General features: G+C 39.3%; 2 protein-coding genes across 6 annotated transcripts in view; one reads left to right on the top strand and one right to left on the bottom strand.

The window, feature by feature from the left end:
* TNIP3 (TNFAIP3 interacting protein 3) overlaps nt 1-23,743 on the bottom strand; it is a 98,716-nt gene that overhangs the window by 5,566 nt on the left and 69,407 nt on the right. For 4 of the 5 annotated variants that reach the window (XM_082728455.1, XM_082728457.1, XM_082728459.1 and 1 more), the window contains 8 exons: nt 23,419-23,484; nt 21,862-21,993; nt 19,530-19,658; nt 13,942-14,061; nt 10,807-10,932; nt 6,545-6,595; nt 5,577-5,675; nt 2,600-2,660 (listed from right to left, as the gene is read on the bottom strand). In XM_082728455.1, the coding sequence (XP_082584581.1) occupies nt 2,600-2,660; nt 5,577-5,675; nt 6,545-6,595; nt 10,807-10,932; nt 13,942-14,061; nt 19,530-19,658; nt 21,862-21,993; nt 23,419-23,484 (784 nt within the window). The remainder of the gene's footprint in view (nt 1-2,599; nt 2,661-5,576; nt 5,676-6,544; nt 6,596-10,806; nt 10,933-13,941; nt 14,062-19,529; nt 19,659-21,861; nt 21,994-23,418; nt 23,485-23,743) is intronic. The other variant, XM_082728456.1, reaches the window with a different exon arrangement.
* On the top strand, nt 6,927-8,802 carry LOC309863535 (uncharacterized protein). The gene is made up of 3 exons (XM_082728460.1): nt 6,927-7,067; nt 7,718-7,927; nt 8,531-8,802. Exons 1-3 carry the CDS (start codon nt 7,010-7,012, stop codon nt 8,701-8,703), a joined length of 441 nt encoding a protein of 146 aa, XP_082584586.1. The 5' UTR covers nt 6,927-7,009; the 3' UTR covers nt 8,704-8,802.

The following is a 23,743-nucleotide window of genomic DNA, read 5'->3' as shown; positions in this document are numbered from 1 at the left end:
TGCTTAACAAAAACTTTTTCAAACTATTTAACGATACCACAAAGTTACTTTTAAGAATTCTGAGCAATTGAGTTGGATCTACGAGCTTTCCAATTAAATGACATAAAGAATAATAAGAACCACCCCTGAAGTTAAATAATGGCATACGAGGGATTTTTTTGACAAGGGTGATTTCAGAGTTTTTGCCAAACTGACTTGAACCTTGAGATAGCATCAGCTTTGAAAGCTAGAAGAGGAGAAATAGAAATCAAAAACAGGTAGATTCCTGAGTAAGGAATTTATTTCTCCAGTGGTTCCCTATCCCTGATTAGCCCTCGTCCCTGCTGCAGACAAGCCACAGTTGTCTGCAGAGCTGGGCTGGTATGCAGAAGGAAAGGGTTCAAACAGCAACATATCCCATCAGTTTCGACAAGGGCTGACCAAGCATGCATTGATTCATAACATATTTATTACATACTTAATCTTACATAATACCTTATCTTTTCCCTGTGATATTCAAAATACCAAGTGAATAGTACAAATAACACATGTTATGGCTTCATAGGAAGAAAAGATTATTTGGGTTAGATTTAAATTCTATAATTATGCAAGTTAAATCCCATTCTCATTTTGTATCTGTCATTATAGAAAACTCTAATATAGTGAGAGAGGTAGGTTTTTGAGGGCACTATAGGATGTGATTTAAAGCACAGGTGTTTTGAAGTCCTATATGACTAGAATCTAATCCCAGGACTAAATTTCACCAACTGTGTGATATACGCATGCTACTTTAATTTACTCCAAGCCTCAGTTTCCCCATCTGTAAAATGGTACAATATAATAAAACCTATTTTATAGCATTGCTGTGAAGATTAATGCAATGTCCTTAAAAATACTCAGGTTGCTACATAATAGAGGTTTATATTTTACTGTAATTTTACATCTGTAGACTCTTACACAGCATGTTTATGCAACACAAACTTCATTATGTTTCTTCCCAACAGACAAAAATCATTAGGTCTTACATACTGCCTATAACATTATATTTTTACATATTTAATTTAGTTTCTGAAGGTCATCACAATTCACTTCTACCTTATATAATTATTAGCTTCTATTACACTGGTCCAAGAAGAATCTATTAGTGATACAAAAATGGCTTTATGATATTACTGAATTCTCTACTGCATAATTGTATTTTCTAGTGGTTAAACTCCAATTCAGGGAGAAAATACCTTTAATATTCATTTCAGACCAATATAATATGAAGTGGAAAATTATAATTGGGTGGCAGCTCAGCTATTATACAACAATGGATTTCAAAAACACAGACATTATGCAACAACCATTATGGTTAATAGTATGTCTTTCTAATAAAAGCTCTCTATTATGACTGGAACCCAAGAACTTCATTAAAACCAATGGTTGTATTCATAGTAGAAAGAGAAGAAAAAGAGTCCTACAGTTTTCTGATACATACCTAGACATTTTTTTTATAGAGTTCTCACTTTTTATCTTCTCTATAAAGCTGCTATAAGCTATGGCCCTTGCCACTCCTAGTGCTGCTGCGGACACCTGTCCAGGTTGTGTATTGTGCAACTCTAGGAAGCTCAATTTACAGAACTTGAACTTGTGAAGTACACAATCTACAAAACCACATGTGTTATCCCTGGCATTCTATTTCTACTCCATAATGGGCTCCTTGTAGTAAAATCTAGAATTCTATGATCTCAGATCTGAACTAAATGAGATCAAGCTTCAAGTATGGCCTGAAATTGGAATATGGCTCATATTCAGCCTTTCTAGATAGATTAAAGTCTCTGGTAATTAAGAATGTAGGGTCACAGGTGTGTGTCATTTGAGATTTTTAAACACGTAGCAGGCATGGCTGACTTGTGATGAGAATAGAGGTGGGATTACAGTTATAGCCCAGTTTATACAGCCTGTTCCTGAGTGATCTCATGAGAGCACAGAAACAAGCAGGAGAAAGTGTGGCATATTCTGGAAAGAAGAGGAGAACAGTCAACCAAAGAAAAATAAAAGAGTTTTCCATTGTGAGTACTTGAAAGGTGATTTTTTAGTGTTTTTGTTTTGTTTTGTTTTGTTTTTTTCCCCAGCACACTTAGAGGTGGGTGTTGTGGGCTACCTTGGCCTAAACTTGGAGTCTGACATTTAGTCACTTGGGAACACAGTTCTGAGCCTTTGGTTTCCTCTGTCTGTCTGCCAGTGACATTTAAAACATCTGTCTAGCAAACTCAACCTGGAATAGTGGATGTGCATCTGCCCTTTGTAGTGGAATCCCAGAGCTTTGTTGTTGTTGTTACAGTATAGCTTCACTTGAAGTTTTCATTTCTAGCCCCAGATGGAATACTGACTCCGAGCCTGGAATAGGAGCAGAAGCCAGAACTGAGATTCCTACATTTCTTTCTACATTCGAACATTTTCTGTTTCTGAAGGAATTCAAGTTAACCCCAGGTGCATCAAATTAGAGTTGTGTATTCAACACAACTTTATAGAAGGCCCTCCTCGAGTATGAATGAATGTATGTTGAGTAAACATCCCAAAAAGATCCCATTAAAATGTAAACATGAAAGAATGCTCAATACAGCTGTGGTCTTACCATTTGCCTTGTGCTGCACATCTGGCGGAAACTGGTCAGGAGCATACCACTGATAGTCTGGCTGTGTGGAACAATAAAACATTATTATAGCAATATGGACTTCAAACAAAACATAGTGGCATATTAAAAATATAATTATACTATGTGGCTTTTATTACGTAGGCAGCACAAAAGTCCTTTCTATCCAAACCTGTTGCCAATCTTGCTTATTTCTCTTACCTCCTTCATCACTATCCCCATCTCCCAACCCCCCCCCCCCCTGCCAAATCCACTTTGTGTTGGCCAGAGTTCCTTCTACTTTGGGGTTGTGGCATTTTTTCTTTTTTTTTTTTAAGCAGATGTGTTTGGGATATCTGCAGAAGTATAAATACTTCGGTAAAACTTACTACAGTCCATAAATAAAACAAAGCAGTTTACCATCAATAAGTACTGCGCTTAAAGCACTCACACGGGAGACAACAGAGAGACCAAGAGAATAGTGACAAGTTTAGTGTTTTGGGGTACAAGGAAGAAATCTAAGCCATTCAGTGAGGAGAGCGCTTACAGAGGCTCAGGACAATGAAGCAGGGCTGATCTTTCTCTTCGTACTGTTCCTCCATAGAAAGTACTCTCTAGATCGTTCAGAGAGTTTAGATTAGAAAGGAGGTAAGAGGTGAGGGTAGACTTGGATTTTTCTTGTGGGATTTTCTTCTAGGCTTCACCAGTTAAGAACACCTAGATATTGGACATTGGGGAACATGTCAAACAAACTGCTTTGAGTAAATCATAAACTACTGACCCGAAATTCAAGATAGAGTTCCAAGTCAGAGATAGAGGAATCCAAGATGGAGTATCTCTATAGTTAGCCACTCGGAACAGAGCAACCCAGCCTCCCCTGCCCATGAAGATGGTCTGTCTTCCTGCTCCCAGTGCTCTCACCCCTGCCTCCTACTCCCCACCTCCCAAGACACACAGAATACAGATCTTTTGTTCTCTTAATTAATTACCTACTGAAATAACTCCTGAAAATGTCTCTACCGATAAGCCAACAGGGAGAATTTGCAGGGGCTGCCAGACCACTGAAAGTTGCCTTAAAGCTCAATTATCTGACAAGACACTAAGAAACTCTGCATTTAGTACAGTCTGACCCCACTTTACCCCCACTCAGACACCTAGGCTCTTGGCTCATTTTGGTCCACGAAAAAGCTAAAAGAGGAAATGAGATCACCTCTGTTTTTTATCTCCTCGTTTATTTTTAGATGTCTCAAAGAACACATAGGATAAGTGACGTGAGCCTCGGTTTTAGATTCCAGGAGAGTTGCCAAAAGAAGGCAAATATACTGTAATTTTACAAACACTACTGCTTGTCCTTTAATTCAGGCTTAGAAATAAGCATAAAGCATGAACTGTTCTTTTAAAATGAACTCCAGGAGTGAAATTCTACTGTTATACCAAGATTCTGTTTGACTGAACACTGCCTGATAATGTAGGCCATTATACATGGCTTGGAATCTTTTTCAAATACAAGACTTTATTTGGTGATAATTTTACATGGTCTGGACAAGGTATTGCCTCTTATAATTGATTGGGCAAGTCTGATGAGATTTTATAATAGGTGAATTTCTGTCTTCTTTTCATAAATGAGTATTTGAAGAAAACAGTCATTTTTACTTTTAGATAAACTTGCATGACTCATTGGTTTTATTGTTAACCTTTCACAAGAATATTTCTCCAATTCCCGCACCTGTAGGAGCTCAATCCAAAGTGAACTCTCATCTCTTTATGTTTCCCACAATATTAATTTACTTCTACATTCTGAAAGATAAAAATTTAAGGAACGATAGCTGTGTTTGGGGATTCCCAGAAGTGTTTCTGGTAAAGATTGAAAAGTAAGCAGACAGGTAAAGAAAAAAAGAAACGGGACAGGGTGAGCAGACAGAAGTGACAACGGGCGATAACACAAAAAGAACCCAATTCTCAGCAGTGTGCTGTGTGTCACACCAGGGTCAAAGAAGGGATGCTCATTAAATTCTGACATGCCTCTGCCACCCAAAGAGTCATTACCTCCTCCCTTGGGAAAAGGGCTTTGAGTCACACTCAAATACAAAAGTATGGCAAGCAAGAGATTCATGCTCTCCGTAAGTGCTCTGCCAGGAAAATCCCAGTTAAAATCTCAAGATTCTTTGCATAATTAAAAACATAGTTAACACAAAGTAAGGGGGAAGGGAGTTGTCTGAGCATTTCCAAAATGCAGAAAATGCATAATTTTTTTTTCCTGCATAAAGACATTGTCTATGTAGCCAAAACACAGAGTAGAGACCAGCGTCCAGATGGTGGGGGAGGGTGGGGGGAATAGTGCTATGGAGAAGGGAAGGAAGGATGCTTTGGTTCTGGCTTATTCAGGTTGACTGTCCAAATCAATTCAACTCACAAATAATTGCTCCACAGTTCATTTCATTTTGCCTGGCTAGACACAGCCACGGAGAGCAACTTAAGTGGGTCACTTTTGCTGGGATCCTTTAAGAATATCCTTTTAATTGGAAAATGTCAAAGACTATATTGCACAGATGTAGCCATATCCAGTAGTTCAATATAAGTTTACAACTGAAAAAGGCATCTCTCAGACTTGCGATATTCATTTTGGTTCTCTTTATGCACAAAAGCCCTCTTTTGGAAGAGTCAGGTATGTCATTTAAAATGGCCTTTATAAAATGTTGTGTGTTCGTTCAATGAATTACAGCTCAATTTGATGCCATTCAGTGAATTTATTTGTATCCACGTGTGTCCTATGGATTCCGTGTCCCAAAAAGTGTAGAGTGTACCATGACCACTGTAACTCTCTAACTTAGAGGCCAAGATAAAAAGAGGCTCTTTCTGTGGACAAGAGTGTGTGTCCAAATTATAGAGACAGACAGCATTTCTACCGGAAAAAAAAAAAATACTGGCACCTACTAGGTAATATAAGCATTCGTGTGTTGAGACGCAAGCTCTTACTTACTGGGGGCTTCTGTTGATCCCGTGCAGCTCCAGGGCCTGCTGGTGCACATGGATCCTGCCCGTGGGAATTCAAGCCGCAGTTACACATCGGGAACAACATCTGGGGGAGGATAATGTCGTTGGTTCACTGAAAGTGGGTGAAACTGGGGAGTCACACTGACACTTGCTTTATACAACCCCAGGTTTGGCTGAAATCTTAAGGTTCCTTCGAACTCTTTCATAATTCCAACTCAACATAGTGGGAGCACGGATGTGACCTCTGGGCTGACAGCAATGAGGCACCCAGGGAAGATGATTAGCTTCTGATGTTGAAGACATCAGAAACACTTAAATGGTATAGACTGAACTTTATGTGTCTGAGTTATCTTCACAGAGAGTCCTCACTTAAGAAGAACCAGCCATTGAAGCCATAAAAGAAGTTTTAACAAGACTCCTACAGCATAATAGAAGTCCAGAGAGGAAATTAAGAATTAAGAGAAATAATATTCCTCCCTGAAGCCTACTAGAGAACCAATAGGACAGAACACTTCCGTGCCAAGAAGATATTGTATTTTCTTGAAGAGGCACAAACCTTTGATGTAATTTTCCACTGTACATTGTGTACGCAACTGCAAGAAACACCTAGGAAATATACTTACCAGGTGTTCATGGGTCTATGAAAAAATCCCCATAGACTTCTATGCGCTAAGGCATGTGCTACTGGTAACATGTTCTGGAAAGCATGTGTTTTTCATGAGTGTTAGGGCTGAGAGGCTTTGGTGGAATGTAAGCATTATCTATCCACTGGCATTTTAGTCCCTAAAGCAAAGCCTGGGTTGTTCTTGAACATCTGTAGCAGAGCCTGAATACATCTTTAATTGCAACCATGAGGAACTGCTGTGCCCAGGAATAAATGTGGGGGCAGAACTTAATGTTGCCATTTCAACTACAATCAGAAGATTGGTGAATTCAGGTTAAGGAGTGACGTACCTGTTTTAATTGCTTTTCGAGTTTTTCTTTCTCCATCTGACAAGCCTTTATCTATAGACAAAACAAAGGCATTTGTTTATCGAAAGAGTCCACATGGTTCATTCTAAAGTTACTCTTGACCCAGCTGTCAAGATCTGCTCAGAAGCCCCAGGAGTGAAGCACTGATACAGCAGTCATGCCATTGAAAACAGTCACGTTTTGGATTTTCCAGACCCGCGTTGATTCTATCTTGAAAACCCAAGTAAAGTCTGGAAAGTGGAATCATTTTAAATTGTTATTTCAATTTGTTGAAACAACTGTCATTCTCAGTTTTAGGTTGATATTCTGATATACAGACATAAATGTAGAGAAGAAGGAAGAGATAGGAAGAGATAGAGGAAGGAAGAGATAGCCACAGAAACAGCTTCCACGGCTTATTGCAAAATTGGAATCCGTCTGCTGTACACTCAAGAGCTACCACAGTCAATGCTAGAAGTTGTGCATGCACTTCCTCCGTGCCGGACACTAATCTACGGCTTTACATGTAATAACTCACTGATTCCTCCCAATGCCTCAGTGTTATTATCCCTGTTCTACAGATGAGGACACGGGGCTCTGAGATACTGAGGAACTTGTCCGATGTCGCACTGCTGTACTTTATGGATTCTCCCTATTTAAGGCCCAGCAGAGTTACCCACCCTGGAGTTTTTCAACATCTGACACAACTAGAGAAAGCCGTTTTTGTTTGACTCGTTAGTCATGCTCTTGTCATCCCCACACACCCTGTTCCTCATCCATGTAAGGCATATATCCCCACTGAATGATACTGTTCCAAGTCCCGCCACTCTCCTTCCTTTGTCCTCCCATTTAGCATTATACATTTTCCATGTGACTTTTTATTTTACTGTGTACAATCAGTTCTCATAACCCACAGGAGTTATGTTCTGTAAAGTCACCATGAACATGAAGTGGCGAATGCAACCACTGCTCCTCGGGAAATGCAGGGTTAGGTTCCTACGAGCTTCTGGTCAGACCATTTTTGCTGACTGATCAGTACAGAATCTTGTTTTATGTGTGTTTCTGCTAAAGGCATCTTATTAAATATAGATTATTGGTCCATTAACATTGAACTCTTGGCCTATAGTATCATGTTATTCCCTGAACGAGCTTGTCTAACATGTCTTTTCTCTGTAGGCACAGCATGGCCTTCTTGTGCTAAAGGAAATGAGGTAGCACCTCAGCACTCTGTGGAGGGCATTTTAAGCAAAGCAATAACCAACAAAAAGGACAAAAATGAGAACACGTGGGATGAAATAAACCACAAAAAAGATAATTGTTATAGTCTGAGAGCCGAAGCAAGGAGGCAAGGCCTTGTTGGACCTCAACTGGGAACAATTGTGCAAGGTGACTCAAGTTTTTTTCTGCTCTGTACATATTCACAAATGGACTTAGGTGGCACCAGTATTGATTTTTGGGGTGACAGATACATTTCAGTGAGTAGGCAGATACACCAATATGGAATCCTTAAGGACTATCAGGAATCCACAAGGATAGACTATAAGGAATCCATATGGATAGGCTATATATGTCTCCCTCATGATACTGTCAGTCTTTAATAGCAAGGATCATTCTTTTAGTTCCTCACGGTATATAACAAATGCCTTGGAGAAATAAAGCATCAAAATTAAATTACAAGGGACTAAATGTGGCATGTTAATTATGTAACTAACTGACTCTGTTTAAAAACTCCCCCTGCCAACAGACTAAAATCATTTTGTGAAAAACCTGTGAGGCATGTCCCGAACTAGATGTTTTTGTATAGGTTTTTTTTTTTTCCATTTCACCCTGAGAACAACTTTGTGAAGTCAGGAGGTGGTGGAAACCATCATCCATATATCTCACAGGTGAGTATACTAAGAGATTTAGAAACTTACTTTTAGAGACAGAGGTTTTAGAATTATAAGAAATATTTTAGAGACCATCTGGTTCAACTTTGTCATTTTACAGGTGAAGAAAACGAAGCGCAGAAAAGTTGGAGAACTTGCTCAGTGTCGTCCCTGATTGTCAAAGCAAGGACAAACATAAAGCTTCTACCCCTACTCCTACTCCTAAGTATATCTAAGCATCTTGCTCTTTACCACACTCATATTTTACTAGTCATTGGCTTAAAACATCCTTAGCGATAGAATGTATAAACTCTGGTACACAGGAAACTAGTGCCAGAATAATTTGACCTAAGAATTCCTTTTTTGGACCACAGATAATACGTTATTCAAATAACATCATGCTAATTCTATTGTATCATGGCATTCGATTTGCTGTTAATACATTAAACAAAGTTTGTTAAGCCATCTACTATATCTTTGACTAGAGTGAATGAGATTTTTGAAAAATAAATGGTTGGGGGTGCCTGAGTGGCTTCATTGGTTAAGTGTCTGACCCTTGAATTCAGCTCAGGTCATGATCTCAGGGTCATGGGATGGAGCCCTGTGTCAGACTCGTGCCCAGGAGGTAGTCTGCTTGAGATTCTCTGCCTCTTCCTCTACCTCCACCCCTCCCCCAACTCATGCATGCACGAGAGCTCTCTCTCCCTCTGAAATAAATCCTTATTTTTAAAAATGATTTTATTTATTTATTTAACAGAAAGCAAGCAGGAGAACACAGGCAGGGGGAGCAGCAGAAGGGGAGGGAGAAGCAGGCCCCCCACCAAACAGGGAGCCTGATGTGGGTCTTAATCCCAGGACCATGGGATCACGACCCAAGCTGAAGGCAGTAGCTTAACCGAATGAACCACCAAGGGCCCTAAATAAATAAATCTTTAAAAAGATGAAAAATAAATGCTTGGACTATCATCATTTAAAGAAAAATTTTGGTAATTTTAAGGTTCATAAAGATTATCCCTTAGTTTATCAATACAATTATACCATACTCTATGTAGACAATGCATTATTTTGCTGATATCAATTAAAAGTTAGTTTACAGATGACAGAGAAATAAAAATTATTTGTGGATTATAGTCTCTATTTAGATTGTTATGTGTTCCTGGAAGCACTAGAACGTCTACAATGGCAAAGACATTGCCAATCTTAGACACAGATTTATCATCGATCTGAATTTAATATAGTGGAATGAGCAAATTAAAATCTGGCTGGAAGTAAAATGATTAGTGCAGTGACAACTTAGAGGAAATTAACGGAGCTTTGCACATAGATACAAATCAAGAGTGATTTCCTCACCGAGAGTCATCAGAACATTTCCTCGCTCCTCGTTTGTATAAAGTAAGGTGCATGAATCATTTTCAGAAAAGCATTTTATTATACTTTAATGATTATTTTATTTTTTTAAATTTCTTAGAAAATGGTTTGGCCAAATAATTTTTGCATGTAAGATTAAGAATTCCAAATGAATCCTTGAAAATATGTCACAGAAGAAATTGAGTTTAATTCACAGTATACTTTGTATTTGGAAGAAGAGGATGACAAATAGTTAAACATTTCTTTTGAGACTAAGAATCCTGCAGCTCTGAAGCTGTCACAGTATATCCCACAACAATTTCCTATTTACTGAAAAGCACTGAATGATTTTGCAAATCAAAAATTCTGTGGTTCATTTTCTTAAGCCAAAGTTGTGTTAGCTACATTTTCCTCATTAACATCAATATTTACTCATCATGCCACTTCCTGAGTCTACTTCTAATATATCCTATTACATTTAATTATAATATGTTTATATTTAATATATTCTATTCCAATAAACTACCATTATGTGGCTTCCTTGAGAGTGATCCAGTTACATTTAATCGGGGAACCCACTGAATAAAATTCTCGATTTCACTGTATTTTATATCTATAAATAACTTTTAGAAATATGTATGTTTCTGGAAGACAGGAACATTCCAATATGACCCATCAAAGAAAATGACAAGAGTTGTAGAAACAAATTCACGATGCTGGAGTGCTTTGGATTTGAATTTTGAGTATTAAGTAGTTCAACTCCCTTTCTACCAAGATAAATATTATGAGAAAAAGATCAAAAGAATTGAATTTTATAAAAGACTTTGGAATCCAATTTCTTAGGTAACTCCTTAATAGATTTAAGTTAAAAGAAATCGCCAGTCATTTTCATCTCTTTACAAGATTGTTTAAGAATGATTTCATCCCAGGTGCTTACCTCTCAAAGAAAATCAATGTCAATTAACAGAAGCCAAAGTCTTGAATATTTTTAATGGAAAAAAAAAACCCACACACATGTGCTGGCAAAGATTATTTTGTTTTGACTTATACCTGAGAATTCAGCCTGTTCAACTGGGATTGAGAAGTTCGATTAATTTGCTGCAGCTCCTCTTTCTCTTGATTAAGTCTTTCTCGGTCTGATCGCTCCTTTTTGAAATCTTCTTCATATATTTGCACCTAGGAAATATTGACTTGTTGTTACTGTTGGCAGCCTTTTCTCTAAACTATTAAAATGATTTCAGAAGACGTGCTATCTGGGCTTGTCCAATCTGAGTAATTCCTATCCTCTTTTCATCACTATTTTTTCATGATGAGACTCCATCCTAATGGATCTGGCCATAATTTTATCTCTTGCTTTTTTTAGAATGGCAGTTCTCAACTTTTTCCTCCTTGAGTATGTGTCAGGAATTCAGAAGTAAAGTAACAACATGGATATTTTGAAAAAAATATTTCCCTTACCCATTATTCGCTGCATATTTCCTTATTGTGATAAGCATTCCCCTTGCCTAGTGTTAAGTATCTCTATTTTGGAGCAAGCCATCCATCCCCAACACAAGGCTTTGATGTAGGAATAGTGTTTGAAGTTCTAAAAGACAGTTAACTGGCAATAGCTGTTAAGTGAAGCCACTAAATATTGGCATGCCAGTTTCCAAATATAAATAGTAAATTGAATATGCAATAGAAATTAAAGGCTCATGTATGTGAAAGAGCCAAGTATGATTGTTAAAAGGTATTCACAATTGGCCTCAGTAATTTTGGGGATATGTCAGTTTTTTAAAAGTAGCAATATTTTAGTGGAATGCTTTGCAAGAAATATTCCACATATTCCAGAAAATCAAACCAAAAGAAAAACAGGTTTGATCATTATTGTTTTTAACTGGCATAGTGTTAACTGATGGTTTGGAGACTAGCATGTGGAACTATAAAAATAAATGAAGCTTAGGGAATAAGGCAAAGGAATTTCTTTAAGACAATGAGTTAAATTACAACTTCCAAGGGAACCTAGTAGTTAGATTTTTGTCTATTAATACCAATGCACTCTGCACCTTCACCATGAATAATGCACCACGTTTTAACTAGAGGCTTATTAAAGTTGATAACAATAGAACAACATGTAATAGGCAAAAAAGGAAAAAATTAAACGTTATACAGATCTAGATGCAGATATACACATTTAATTTTTAAGGTTTCAACCACCAGAAGCATTGCAAGGGAACTACACCCAGCTAAGCTGACATTTTGTTTTGGTTTGGGTTTGGGTTAAGATCTGAGGCTCAGTTCCAGACAGAGTCAAACTAATGCTCTGTAAACAATTACCAGAGGCATTTGAAATGGGAGAAGCTCGTCTAATCAGAACTGAACACTCTTTATCAAACACAACACTGATAGCGATGTCATCACTGCAGCCAGGTGGCCAAGATTCTAGCTCAGTTTCTTTGTGAATTGAAATCCTTTAGTGTATCACATGACACCTGATGATATAGTGATTGTGGGTGTCCAATTAAAAATGTGCACCGTTAAAATGTGTATGCATAAAGTTAGCAAAAAGTTAGCAAAAACTAAGGAGATGGATTCTGGACCTCTTGGGGAGAATGAAAAAAAGGATACCTGTCATTGTCTGCATCCAATATGAGCTAAACCATTGCTGCAAATTCTATGCATGTGTAAGAGTGACTCTCTCGCATGTGGGATCCATTATATGAGAGCATCAAAGATGATTCAAGTGTCTGAACATAAGAAGTAGTTTTTTTCAGAGGAATCCTGGCTAGTGGCAATGGTACTTTAGGGGTTGAGAATTTGGCAGAGCTTTAATACTCCGAAAACTACCCTTATTCTCTTCATAGGTTTATTTTAAAACCATGTATTTGATCCTGAATGTAATGGGGCCGAATATTCAAATGGTTTATAAGAAGAGAAAATGCAACTTTACGATCAAGTGCAAGATCTAGAATTTTCTAGATTTACAGATAGGCTATTTCTTAGGAGTGATAACGATAAACAACAAGAACGCAGTTGCTTCATTCTTTCGCGTATTGCATCAAGAATCCTTGGAGTTGGCCTTGTTCAGAGCAGAACAGCCAACAAATCAGTTCCAGGGACATACTTCCCAGCCCTTTGTTCTATCACATCCTCTCCCCCACCGCTAATATATTACTGACAATGTGTGCTTCAGAGATAGGATTCCTATATGTATCCTATATTTACTGACATCGCCATGAACTGTTCCATGAACTTTATCTTCATTAGTTTATTTAACCTCTTACAGGAAAAGAGATATGATATGCATGGGTGGCCCCTCAGCTAAGCCAGCTCCAGCTGGCTGAACTAAATTTAGATCCAAATCAGTCAGGCAGTGCTCTGTGCCTATAGCCCATGTTGCTGATACATGTAGAAGCTAACACCTTTACTCTTCTGTCCACTTGGTCACGTGGGGTTGAGGCTGGGTGAGTGGGGAGGAGGAGGGCCTTGTGTGTCAATAAATTGCTAGGTGGTGCCATCCACATGTAGCTGTCGGTGCACAGAGCTGGCTCTTCAGTGCTTATGATCAGTGCAGAGTATTTAACACTGCTTGTGTTGTTCAAAGGCCTGGAGGCCAACAGCCTGGCTGCAAGCATTTTCTGAAAAGGTCCACAGTTTGCGGTGGTAGTGTTTTCAAAATAAATTGTGTCCACGTGAAACTCTCTAGACCAGTGCTAATAAAATCTCACCAAAAGGTTAATTAGGAAGCCCTTCTTTTAACTGTATAATCTTGGATAAACCATTTCACCCATTTGAAACTCAATTCCCCTCTTATGAAGTGTGAGTTGGGCTAGCTGATATATATTCTCTTATCAAGCTTTAAAATTAGATAATTCTAGGGGTGCCTGGGTGGCTCAGTGGGTTAAGGCCTCTGCCTTCGGCTCGGGTCATAATCCCAGGGTCCTGGGATCGAGTCCCTCATCGGGCTCTCTGCTCAGCAGGGAGCCTGCTTCCTCCCCTCTCTCTCTCTGCCTGCCTCTCTGCCTACTTGTGATCTCTGTCAAATAAATAAATAAAATCTTAAAAAAAAAATTGGATAATTCTAATGAAAATAAATGCGAAGACTTTGGACATGTTTTGAATAGAAAGATTTCCAAAAATGTCCAAAGGAGCATGAACAATGGGCCCTGAGTTTTCTACATGATTGCGCCACTTTCAACTTCTCACCTGCTGTTTGAGAACTTCCATTTCTGTTCGCATCTCCTCATGCCTGTATTCCATTGCAGACTTGCCCAAACAGTCCTCCGAAAATGAAGAACACTCGATTTTCAAGGCATCTTGAAGAGCCTGTGTTATATAATAAGCATGCGGTTGAGCTAAGAGTTACCACATCTTATGAATTCCTCTATAATTGTTACAATGATCTCAAATGACCCCTGCAAGACAGAACTCCATTTTTGATGCTACCTTTCCAACTGAATAACTTTTCTTCTTTCTCCTTTTTTAGCATACAATTTTTTTTTCAGAATCTCTATCTTTTCTCCATGACGATGCTTATGTTATTCAACTGTCATTTTTATTTAGAAGGGCTTTTGATATTGATGTTGGGCATCTCCCTGCCACCAAGCCAACCACGAAAAGAAAACTTCTATAACTTTCCTTCAGATTCTCTGCTTCAGTCAAACACATACTTTATCAATAATGCTCAAAGTTTAGAGAGCATCAGGATCACCTGGAGAGGTAGCAAACATGCCTATCTCTGGGCACTATCCCCGGAGTTCCTGAATCAGTAGATGTGGGGAGAGAGTCTGAGAATCTGCATTCCTCAAAGGCTGATGCTGCTGGTCCCAGATGACATCATGACTGATGTTGTGCTATCCAGCCCTGCTCCCGATAGGAGAGAGCGAGACCCACGGAAACATTAGCTCATGCAGATCTATATTCCTTAGATCTACTTTTTTGCTGCTCTTCTGCCCTGTCGTCCTCAGTATACCGTGCCCTGCCCTAGCCACAGTCATATTTATTCTCTAATAAAACATTCATTAGGGGCGCTTGGGTGGCTCAGTAGGTTAAAGCCTCTGCCTTTGGCTCTGGTCATGATCTCAAGGTCCTGGGATCGAGCCCCGCATCGGGCTCTCTGCTCAGCAGGGAGCCTGCTTCCCACCCCCCAACCCTGCCTGCCTCTCTGCCTACTTGTGATCTCTCTCCCTCTGTCAAATGAATAAATAAAATCTTAAAAAAAAATTCATTAACCCACTGCAGGGTACAAAGAGTACTCTGCTTTCTTTCTTTCTTTCTTCTTCTTCTTTTTTTTTTTTTTTTTTCCTAGAGATAGCACAAAAGTATGCAAGATATTGGGCAGGAAGGGTAGAGAGAGAAGAAAGAGACTCTCAAACAGGTTCCATGCTCAGTGTGGAGCCCAACACAAGGCTTTATCTCATAACCCTGAGATCATGACCTGAGCCGAAACCAAGAGTTGGATGCTTAACTGACGGAACCACCCAAGTGCTCCATGATTTCTTGACACCCAGCCCAACTTAGTGGTTTCACTGGTGAGGAGGTGAAAGCAACAAGAGACACTTAGAATTGCCAACAAGATTACCTTCGTTATTCACTAGCCCATGATCTCTTACATTTACTATACTTCGTCAAATCATATAAAAGACATCACCTCTATTCTGAAGACCTCGGTTCACGACGAGTTCAATAAATAGCTGTGAAAACTGAGACACAACACGCCTCATCCTGGTGTGGTTTGGGAGCTCACATACAAAATGACTACTTGCTCATTATCAAATGAGTCCTTTATACAAACAGAAAAGTTTCACTTTCAGAGTTCCAAGATTTCAATTCCTCTAAACTGCTTTGGTAGCTTCAATGATGTGCGTTTGGTGATACTATTAGTAACTACTTTCCTGCATTACTGTACAATATGGTTATTAAGATAGGAAAAGAAAAGCAGTTACTATCTTAAATATGTGTAGACAGGCTAAGAATTTCCTAATGACCTCAGGGTCCTGGGATCGAGTCCCGCATCGGGCTCTCTGCTCAGCGGGGAGCCTGCTTCCCTCTCTCTCTCTCTCTGCCTGCCTCTCTGTCTACTGTGATCTCTCTCTGTCAAATAAATAAATAAAATCTTTAAAAAAAAAAAAAAGAATGTCTTTTAACCCTATGGGTACTGTCTAGCCTGATTGTAAGTACCATTTTTCAGGAAATTGTAAGAGAAATGAGAGGAACTTAAAAAAACAACAAATGTCATTTAATAATTTATGTTTTGTTAGAATTTGTTGCTAAGCTACAGAGTTTTAGGAAGTATCATATTATAATTTTTAAAAATGTGTTAATAGTAATGGTGAGAATCTAGGATGGAGTGAGCCAAATAAGACTAAAATCAAAAATGCTGATTTCATATCCTACCCCTATGAAAAGATTATTTTTGTGGGTCTTGTTTTATTTGAATTTCCTGGTCTACCTTTCATGCTATTCAGGCTCCTAGAAATTTTACAAATGAGTCATAAACGAAAGGTGAGTTTAGTCAACATTTATTCCATCTTGGGGTTTTCCAACTTCCTTGAACAAACACCTGTAACCTACTCTAGGATAGTAATTTACTATCAGCACAGGCAAACTAAACAGATCTACCCATCTCATGACGGTGAGATGTTGGACAAATCAATTTTGCCCATGGGTGGCACTGGCTGACTAGCCTCAGGTAATTTCTCTCACTTTGGTTAAACATCTGGCTTCTCTTTAAGAACTCAAAGAAAACAATGCCCTTGGGTATTTCCTTCAAAGCAAATAAGTTGAATTGAGTACACACAGTTGTGTGAACTTCTGAAAACCATATGTTAATTACTAAACTGACATGCTACAAATTTCTGCTGAGTGAATGGGTCAGTAGGCGGTCTGCTTGTGCAAGGAGGTTGGGCCCCAAATTCCATGCTGTGTTGGATGGTATGCACAATCAGCTACCCAAATCAACATTTTGAGTAACGTCTATTTATTACAGTGGTAAGGAAAGAAGAGAAAAGGAAAGGAAAGGAGAGGAAAGAAAAGAAAAGAAAAGCCAAGTCAAATCTACGGTGTAAAAATGAATAGTAATATCTTATACATTTCATTAGACCCTAATACATGATTAAATGAGGGAAAAAACCTCATAGTTTATCATTGTATATCTATGTTTTTTTTAATGACACCTTATGGTATAGATGTGGCAGACAAAATGTTTTCTGGCTTGAAGTGCCCTTTTATTTTTATTTTTTTTCCCACTAGTCATAAGTAATGTATTATGCCTGCTAAAGCAGGAAACTCAGAGCCAGATTTGGCTATTGAACGTATTATGTACTAGCTAAATTATTTATTTAATTCATCCATTCAATAAATATCTAAGAACATACTGTGAGCAAGGCCCTGTTGCTGGCAGTCAGACTATAGCCGTAAAAAACAAAACAAAACAAAACAAAAAACAGAAAAGCTTAGGCCACACTATGACTGTTATATTTGTGAGTCCTTGTCTTCAAAGAATACATATTAAAATTATGTTTTATAACTGCATTCTTATAAAGATGAATGTAATAATATTAATATGAAAACTTTTTTCAACCTGAAGTCCATTTTTTCTCCTGATTTTAAGGGAAATTAAACATATTAATAGTCCACTATAAGTATCATGAGCCCTAGTCCTGTGCCTACTAGCCTGATCGAGAAGTCAGTTCAATAAAACTCCTCCTTCATGGAGCTTACAGTTAAGATTGGGAGACAGGAAACAAATTTGATAATAGGAGACACTGAACATACATGAGATAGCAATAAATTACAAAGAAACATTAAAATAGGAAATATCAGATGTGGGGTATGTATTTTTAATTAAAATGGCCAGAAAAATCTTCTCAGTGAGAAGATGACATTTGTTTAAGGCCTGAATTTTACTCAAAGTAATTGTTCTTACTTTCTCAATTTTATTATAATCCTAAGGGTTAAAATTCTTTACTGACTTTTAAAACATTTCTGTTGACTATAGATACAGATACACAAAAATGAAGGGTACATGTAGACATGAGCAAAAAACAGAGTTCTTGGCTGTTCTAATTTCTACAGCATTTATGTTCTTGTGCCAACACTTACAGAAATGAATTAGAGAACAGAAGAAAATCTATCAAACAATATATCACAAATGGGAAAGATTTCAAATATAATCTCCGTGTTCGTTCTTCTAATTCATCTGTGGAGGATTTCCAACAGAGAATAAAAGGGAAAATTCATTTGCCCTAAATTTTTATCTCTGAACATCGTTTTCCTCTCTTAGAGGATAGAGAAGTACATTGTTCAGGAAGTTAGTCACTACTTTCCCATCTTCTGATCAGTAACTGATCTCACAAGCAGATCGAGTATAGCAGCACATTTGTAAAGCATCCTGTCAACTGTACAGGCACAAACTTAACACTTGGGGGATCTTTAAAAGATCCTCTCAACACTAGTTAACCACAAGACGCACAGTCCAAAATACAGGCACTGGGTACATTTTCAAGGCCAATCTCCTACTCTTGTTTTAGAAGGCAACTTCTGTTATTTTGGTTAAGAAATATCTAACTTGAGGGGTGCCTGGGTGCCTGGGTGGCTGAGTCGGTTAAGTGTCTGTCTTCAGCTCAGGTAATGATCTCAGGGTCCTGGGATAGAGTCCCGCATCAGGCTTTCTGCTCAGCGGGGAGCCTGCTTCCTCCTCTCTCTCTGCCTCCCTCTGCTTACTTATAATCTCTGTCAAATAAATAAAATCTTTAAAAAAATGAAATCGCTAACTTCAGAGATGAGTATCTTGACTCAAACATGTACTAAAAGTATTCCTATGGTCCACATCTGATGTGGCTCTCTGAAAAATCAACAGCAAAGGATTTGTTTTCTTGAGCAAGTCAGCAATCCCTTTCCCAGGAAAATGAAGCTGTTAGCTCTCGAAGACACGCAGACACACAAATGCACAAACTCTCCCTAGTCATCCTTTGGTAAGCAATTCACAGGTAGCCCCTTGAAATAGCTAAGTTGAAGCAAAGGCATTTAACCACTTGTGTTTTTCTAACAGACTTGCCCCTCCAGCCCCCGGCCCCCATCGGGACCCCACACCCCAATTAAAAGTGAGTTTTAGGGGGCGCCTGGGTGGCTTGCTGGTTTAAGCCTCAGCCTTTGGGTCGGGTCATGATCTCAGGATCCTGGGATTGAGCCCCGCGTCGGGCTCTCTGCTCAGCGGGGAGCCTGCTTCCCCTCTCTCTCTCTGCCTGCCTCTGACTACTTGTGATCTCTTTCTCTGTCAAATAAATAAATAAAATCTTAAAAAAAAAAAAAAAGTGAGTTTTAGGCTTCTTATCAGGAAAGCCACCATCTCAGCCTTGGGTCTGGTATTTAGCATGATTCCATAGAGTCTGCATCACAGCCAGTTCCATAGTGATGATTTTAAAGAGCAGCCTGTTTCCTCAGGAAACTTTTGCGGTTGACCAAGAGGTATGCTATTGTTCACAAAACACACTCGCTTAATATGGTTCTTTGAACTAAAAAAAAAAAGTTCTTTCTGTCTTCTAAAATTTCTCCTTGTTTCTCTTTTTCATGGCGATTCTTTGTAGGGACACTAATTCCTTAAAGCCTCCTTAGTCAAGTATGGCTGAAAGATGCAGACAGGAATGACTGAGAAAATTACAGAGAAGTTCTGTGCAAGCTCCCAGGACTGGGAACAACACTGCAGCTCGGATTTTTTTGTGACTCTCAGGTAAGAATGTGCTCTTTATAAAGGGACCTCTTCTTCCATCTCCCCAGCTTGTCCCAGTTAATACCTTATTGAGGCGTTTTATTTCACACTCATAATGTTCCTTCTTCTTGTTCACAAGAGCATTTTTTTCCTTCAAGAACTTATTTTCTTTCTTCAATTCGTGTAATTCTTCGTGTAGGCTCTCCTTTTCCTTCTGAAGTAAACAAAAAAAAAAAATTGAAATCAATAAAATTCAGAGGACATAATATTGTAGGAATACTTCTGAAATACAACTGAAAATCTGCTAGATTTTCATTTAACTGATCCATTTAAGCAATATTCTTTGGGTGGAGGACAGGGTTTGGATTGAGAAAATCTTTCTTTATTACTCAGTGCTGTTAAGTTTTATGATGCCAAAAATGCTCAAAATGCCCAATCCTCATTTTCAAGGGTCAAATGGGTCCACAGAATAAGCTAGTTCCCATGTACTATTACAAAATGATAGTTAAGCGACTTAGTGAAAGTAATTAAACTCCAAAAAAAATAAAAAAATCATTGCAACAAAAACACAAAATATCTCAAAACCCAATCCTGCCTGCATCATTCTGAAAAGGGGGAGAAGAGGATACAAATTCAGGCCAATGAGAGCCTTCACTACAGATAATTATTCAGAGCACTGTATTATTGTGATTATTACTTTTAAAAGGTAGAGGTTTAAAAAAAAGACAGGGCGCCTGGGTGGCTCAGTGGGTTAAAGCCTCTGCCTTCGGCTCAGGTCATGGTCCCAAGGTCCTGGGATCGAGCCCCACATCGGGCTCTCTGCTCAGCAGGGAGCCTGCTTCCTCCTCTCTCTCTGCCTGCTTGTGATCTCTGTCTGTCAAATAAATAAATAAAATCTTAAAAAAAAAAATAAAAAAAATAAAAAAAAGACAAAAAAAGGTAAAGATCAATTAGTCCAACTGCCATCACTCCTCCGTGTTCCAGATAACCTTCAAGATGTCCTGTGGTTTAAACAACTGAAGTAAGGTTTGTTGCTTTGACACTAGCCAGCTCTGGATTCAGACAACATCTGTCTTCTAATTCTTAATTTGTATTTTAGATAGTAAACTTTTTCTGGAGTGAATTAGATTCTTAATGGCATTCAGATTTTAACCTAATAAATATTTCTTCTCAAGATGAGAAGATAGCTAATACACATGCTCTTTTAGTTATTAATATCTCCCAATATAATAATGAGATTTAAGATATCTACTTTAGGTTATTCTTTTTGTTTGTTTATTTGTTTTTAGTGAAAACCTTTCTATTTGCTTTAACTAGAATGAGCTCATATACGCTTAGAAAATGAATCAATCATTTTCTAACTTGGCATAATTTAGAAGAAAAGGACTTCACTAGAATATGGTTCCAACTGCATGAAGGAACAATTGTCACGATTCCCGGTTGGTCAGGAAGGTATTGCTCCAGGACCAGAAGGACTTGCTAAACTTCGTTTTTTTCTCACTGAGACGGAGACACCCTTCCCCAAATAGGAAACCTACACCGAGGAATGTCTGCACTGATTATAGGCACTGCGTTAAGATTGGTGCATTTGTTAAAATACAGTCAATGCCTTACAGAATCAGTCACAAGACTTCACCTTAGAATATTTACAGTTCTTGTTTTTTGTTAACATACATTAAAAAATGAGAGTCCATTAGAACTTAAGGTCTTTCTCCCATTTTCTACAATATCCACTAGCCTCAAAACCAAGAGTATTTTAGGAGAAACTTTTCGCCTTCATGACCACCGCCTTGCACTCTGCAGGAATTAATGGAGAATTAGAATCTGGAGACGGGGTCCAACTCCCATTTTCCCAAGTACTGGGCTGGCAAGGTTGGCAAGTCACGCATCCTCTTCACATCTCAGCTCTTTTGTCTTTAAAATGCAAAAATAATATTTTCCTCAGGGATGAGAAGAGCTTGTTAAGTGAGATAATGAAGGTGAGGCCGCTTTTTAAAACGTCCTAAATTTTATGATAAAAGCCATGTTTATTTGTAAAACTCTGTAAGCTGAAAAGCAGCTGTAAAATACAAGGTACTGTCCTATTAGTATTAACACTAATAATAAAATAATATATGTGAGTAAAATCGAAAGAGCGAAATTCATCTTCTAGGCTGAAATGCGCTAAAAAGACAGCTCCAAATCTCAGATCAGTTCTCTCTGCCGGTAGATCTGTGCTCTGCCGACACAGGACCGCAAGCCCATTTGGTCAACAAAGGAGGAAGCGAGCGGGGCCTGTCCCGGGTTCGGATTGCGGAGAACTGTCCGGCTCTGCGCCTCTGGGACTCGCACAAGCCCTCCGCGCTCGCACACAGGTGTGGGGTCCGGCGACTCCCCGCCGCGGCGCGGGGGAGGTCCGCTCGGCGAGCCCCGCCCACCTCCTGGCGCTGCAGCCGCTCGCGGGTCAGCTCGAGCCGCCTGTCGCTCGCTCTCTGACTCTGTTGCCGCTCCTCCTCCTGCGCGCTGAGAAATCTTTCGGCGGCGTCCAGTTTCGTTTTCAGCTCCGCGACCTGAGGAAGTCGTTCACAGAGCGTCGCACAAACCGCTTCTGAAACCGCTTCTGAAACTCACACCCTCCTCCCCCCGCCCGGATTTATTCCCACCGAGGGCACTTGGGGACAGACACGCCCCCCTCCTGGGCGGGCCCCTAAGGGGAGAAGCTCTACTCCCCCCCTCCCCCACCCCTTCGCAGAGATCGGGACGAGTGCATCTAAAAAAAGGACTTCCTCTCCGGGGGAAAAACAAACCCCTGCAACAGACTTCAGCCCCTTCCCTCTTTTCTCCAAACCACACCACTTCCGAGGGAATAAAGATTTGGACCTTAGACGGGGTGAGGGGACACTTCTGGGCCTGTCATTCTATTCCTTACTCTCAAAACGGGCCCTTTCCTGACTAGAAAAGGGCGGCATGGAGGGATAGGGGGTAAGTGAATATGTCTACACCAGAGAAAAACAATGGCTTTTAACTCATCAGTCACGTGCAATGTTGTTGGACCCCCTACGAAAGGCCGAATCAGCCCTCAGAGTGACGCCGGTCCAGTTGAGAAGCTTTAGGAAAGGGTGCTTCATCAAAGATGCCCGTTGTTAACCCCCGGTCTTCATAAACCTGCGTGCCATTCTTCCTGAGCAGCTTAGACATTTTCTCTGGGATCGTGTTCTTTAAAATCTGGGGACACAAAAGCTGTCCCAGACTGACTCTAATAAGGTGACCTGACCGTGGCCTCATGTCGTGGAACATAATCGTGCACTAACTAAATTTAATACTTATGCCTATCAAAATGGAGAAGAGCAATACTGCTATGTTACTCATCGTGGTCCGGTTTCTTAATTCTGAATTATTCAGGGAAATTTACTTTCTCCCTTTCCCTCTTTTTGAACGTGAAATGATTTAAAATGATAAGTTGATCCCTCCAAAAATTTCTCACCCAAACTAAAGATTCTTTGACAGAGAACATACTTTAGGGGGGAAAGGGGATGCACCACTTCCCCTCACACTTTCACTGTTACCGTTGTTGATTTCTCTATCTGTGGAAAGAGCTTATGCTATCTAATTAAAGAAGTCGAGAACTAGCCTTGCGAAAAACAGTATGAACCTTAAACCATCTGTCACCTCACCTATAACCTTCTGTGTTCGTTCCTGCTACGATATTCTGTGAGCTATGATAAATGTGTGCATAAGAACTCTAGAGACACCTCGAGGGGCTATTTTTAGTACTTTGTTTTTTGTATTGCCATGCGCAAGAGAATTCACTGATATCCTTCATTAATCTTCGGTACCAAGAGGCCAATAATACACTCAGCACCTTCCCCCCGCCCCCATCATTTTTCAACAGTTGGCTGGTCACGAATCTCCTTCAGCTGAAATCAGTGAGAATCTTCATAGATTTGGTCCCAGTGCTTATTGATTTAAACAATACTAAACAGGGAGATGTTTACCTTTCTTTCATATAGCTCCTTCATACTTCTGAATTGCTGATCCCATTGCTGGTTGACTTCCAGGAGCTGAAATTATTAAAATTTAGCTAATCAATATGGATTTTTGCCCATTTGGAAATTTGGCCAAAATAAAATCCCTTTTTTGGGGGTACTAAGATCTTGCAAGCCATGGGTGAAGACAGTATTCCTTTCACCAAGTACTGGTAGGGCTGCGATGACTTAAATGAGCACACTTTTCCTGTTTTCACAAGTGGCTCATGTATGAAAAACTATTAAGTCTTCTGTCTATCTTGACTTGTCAGCTGAACCACTTATTAGCAACTTT

The sequence above is a fragment of the Mustela nivalis genome, assembly GCF_964662115.1.
Source record: "Mustela nivalis genome assembly, chromosome: 4".
In the NCBI taxonomy this organism is placed as follows: domain Eukaryota; kingdom Metazoa; phylum Chordata; class Mammalia; order Carnivora; family Mustelidae; genus Mustela; species Mustela nivalis.
Note: the sequence above shows the minus strand (reverse complement) of the source record. Positions and strands in the feature narration are given on the sequence as shown.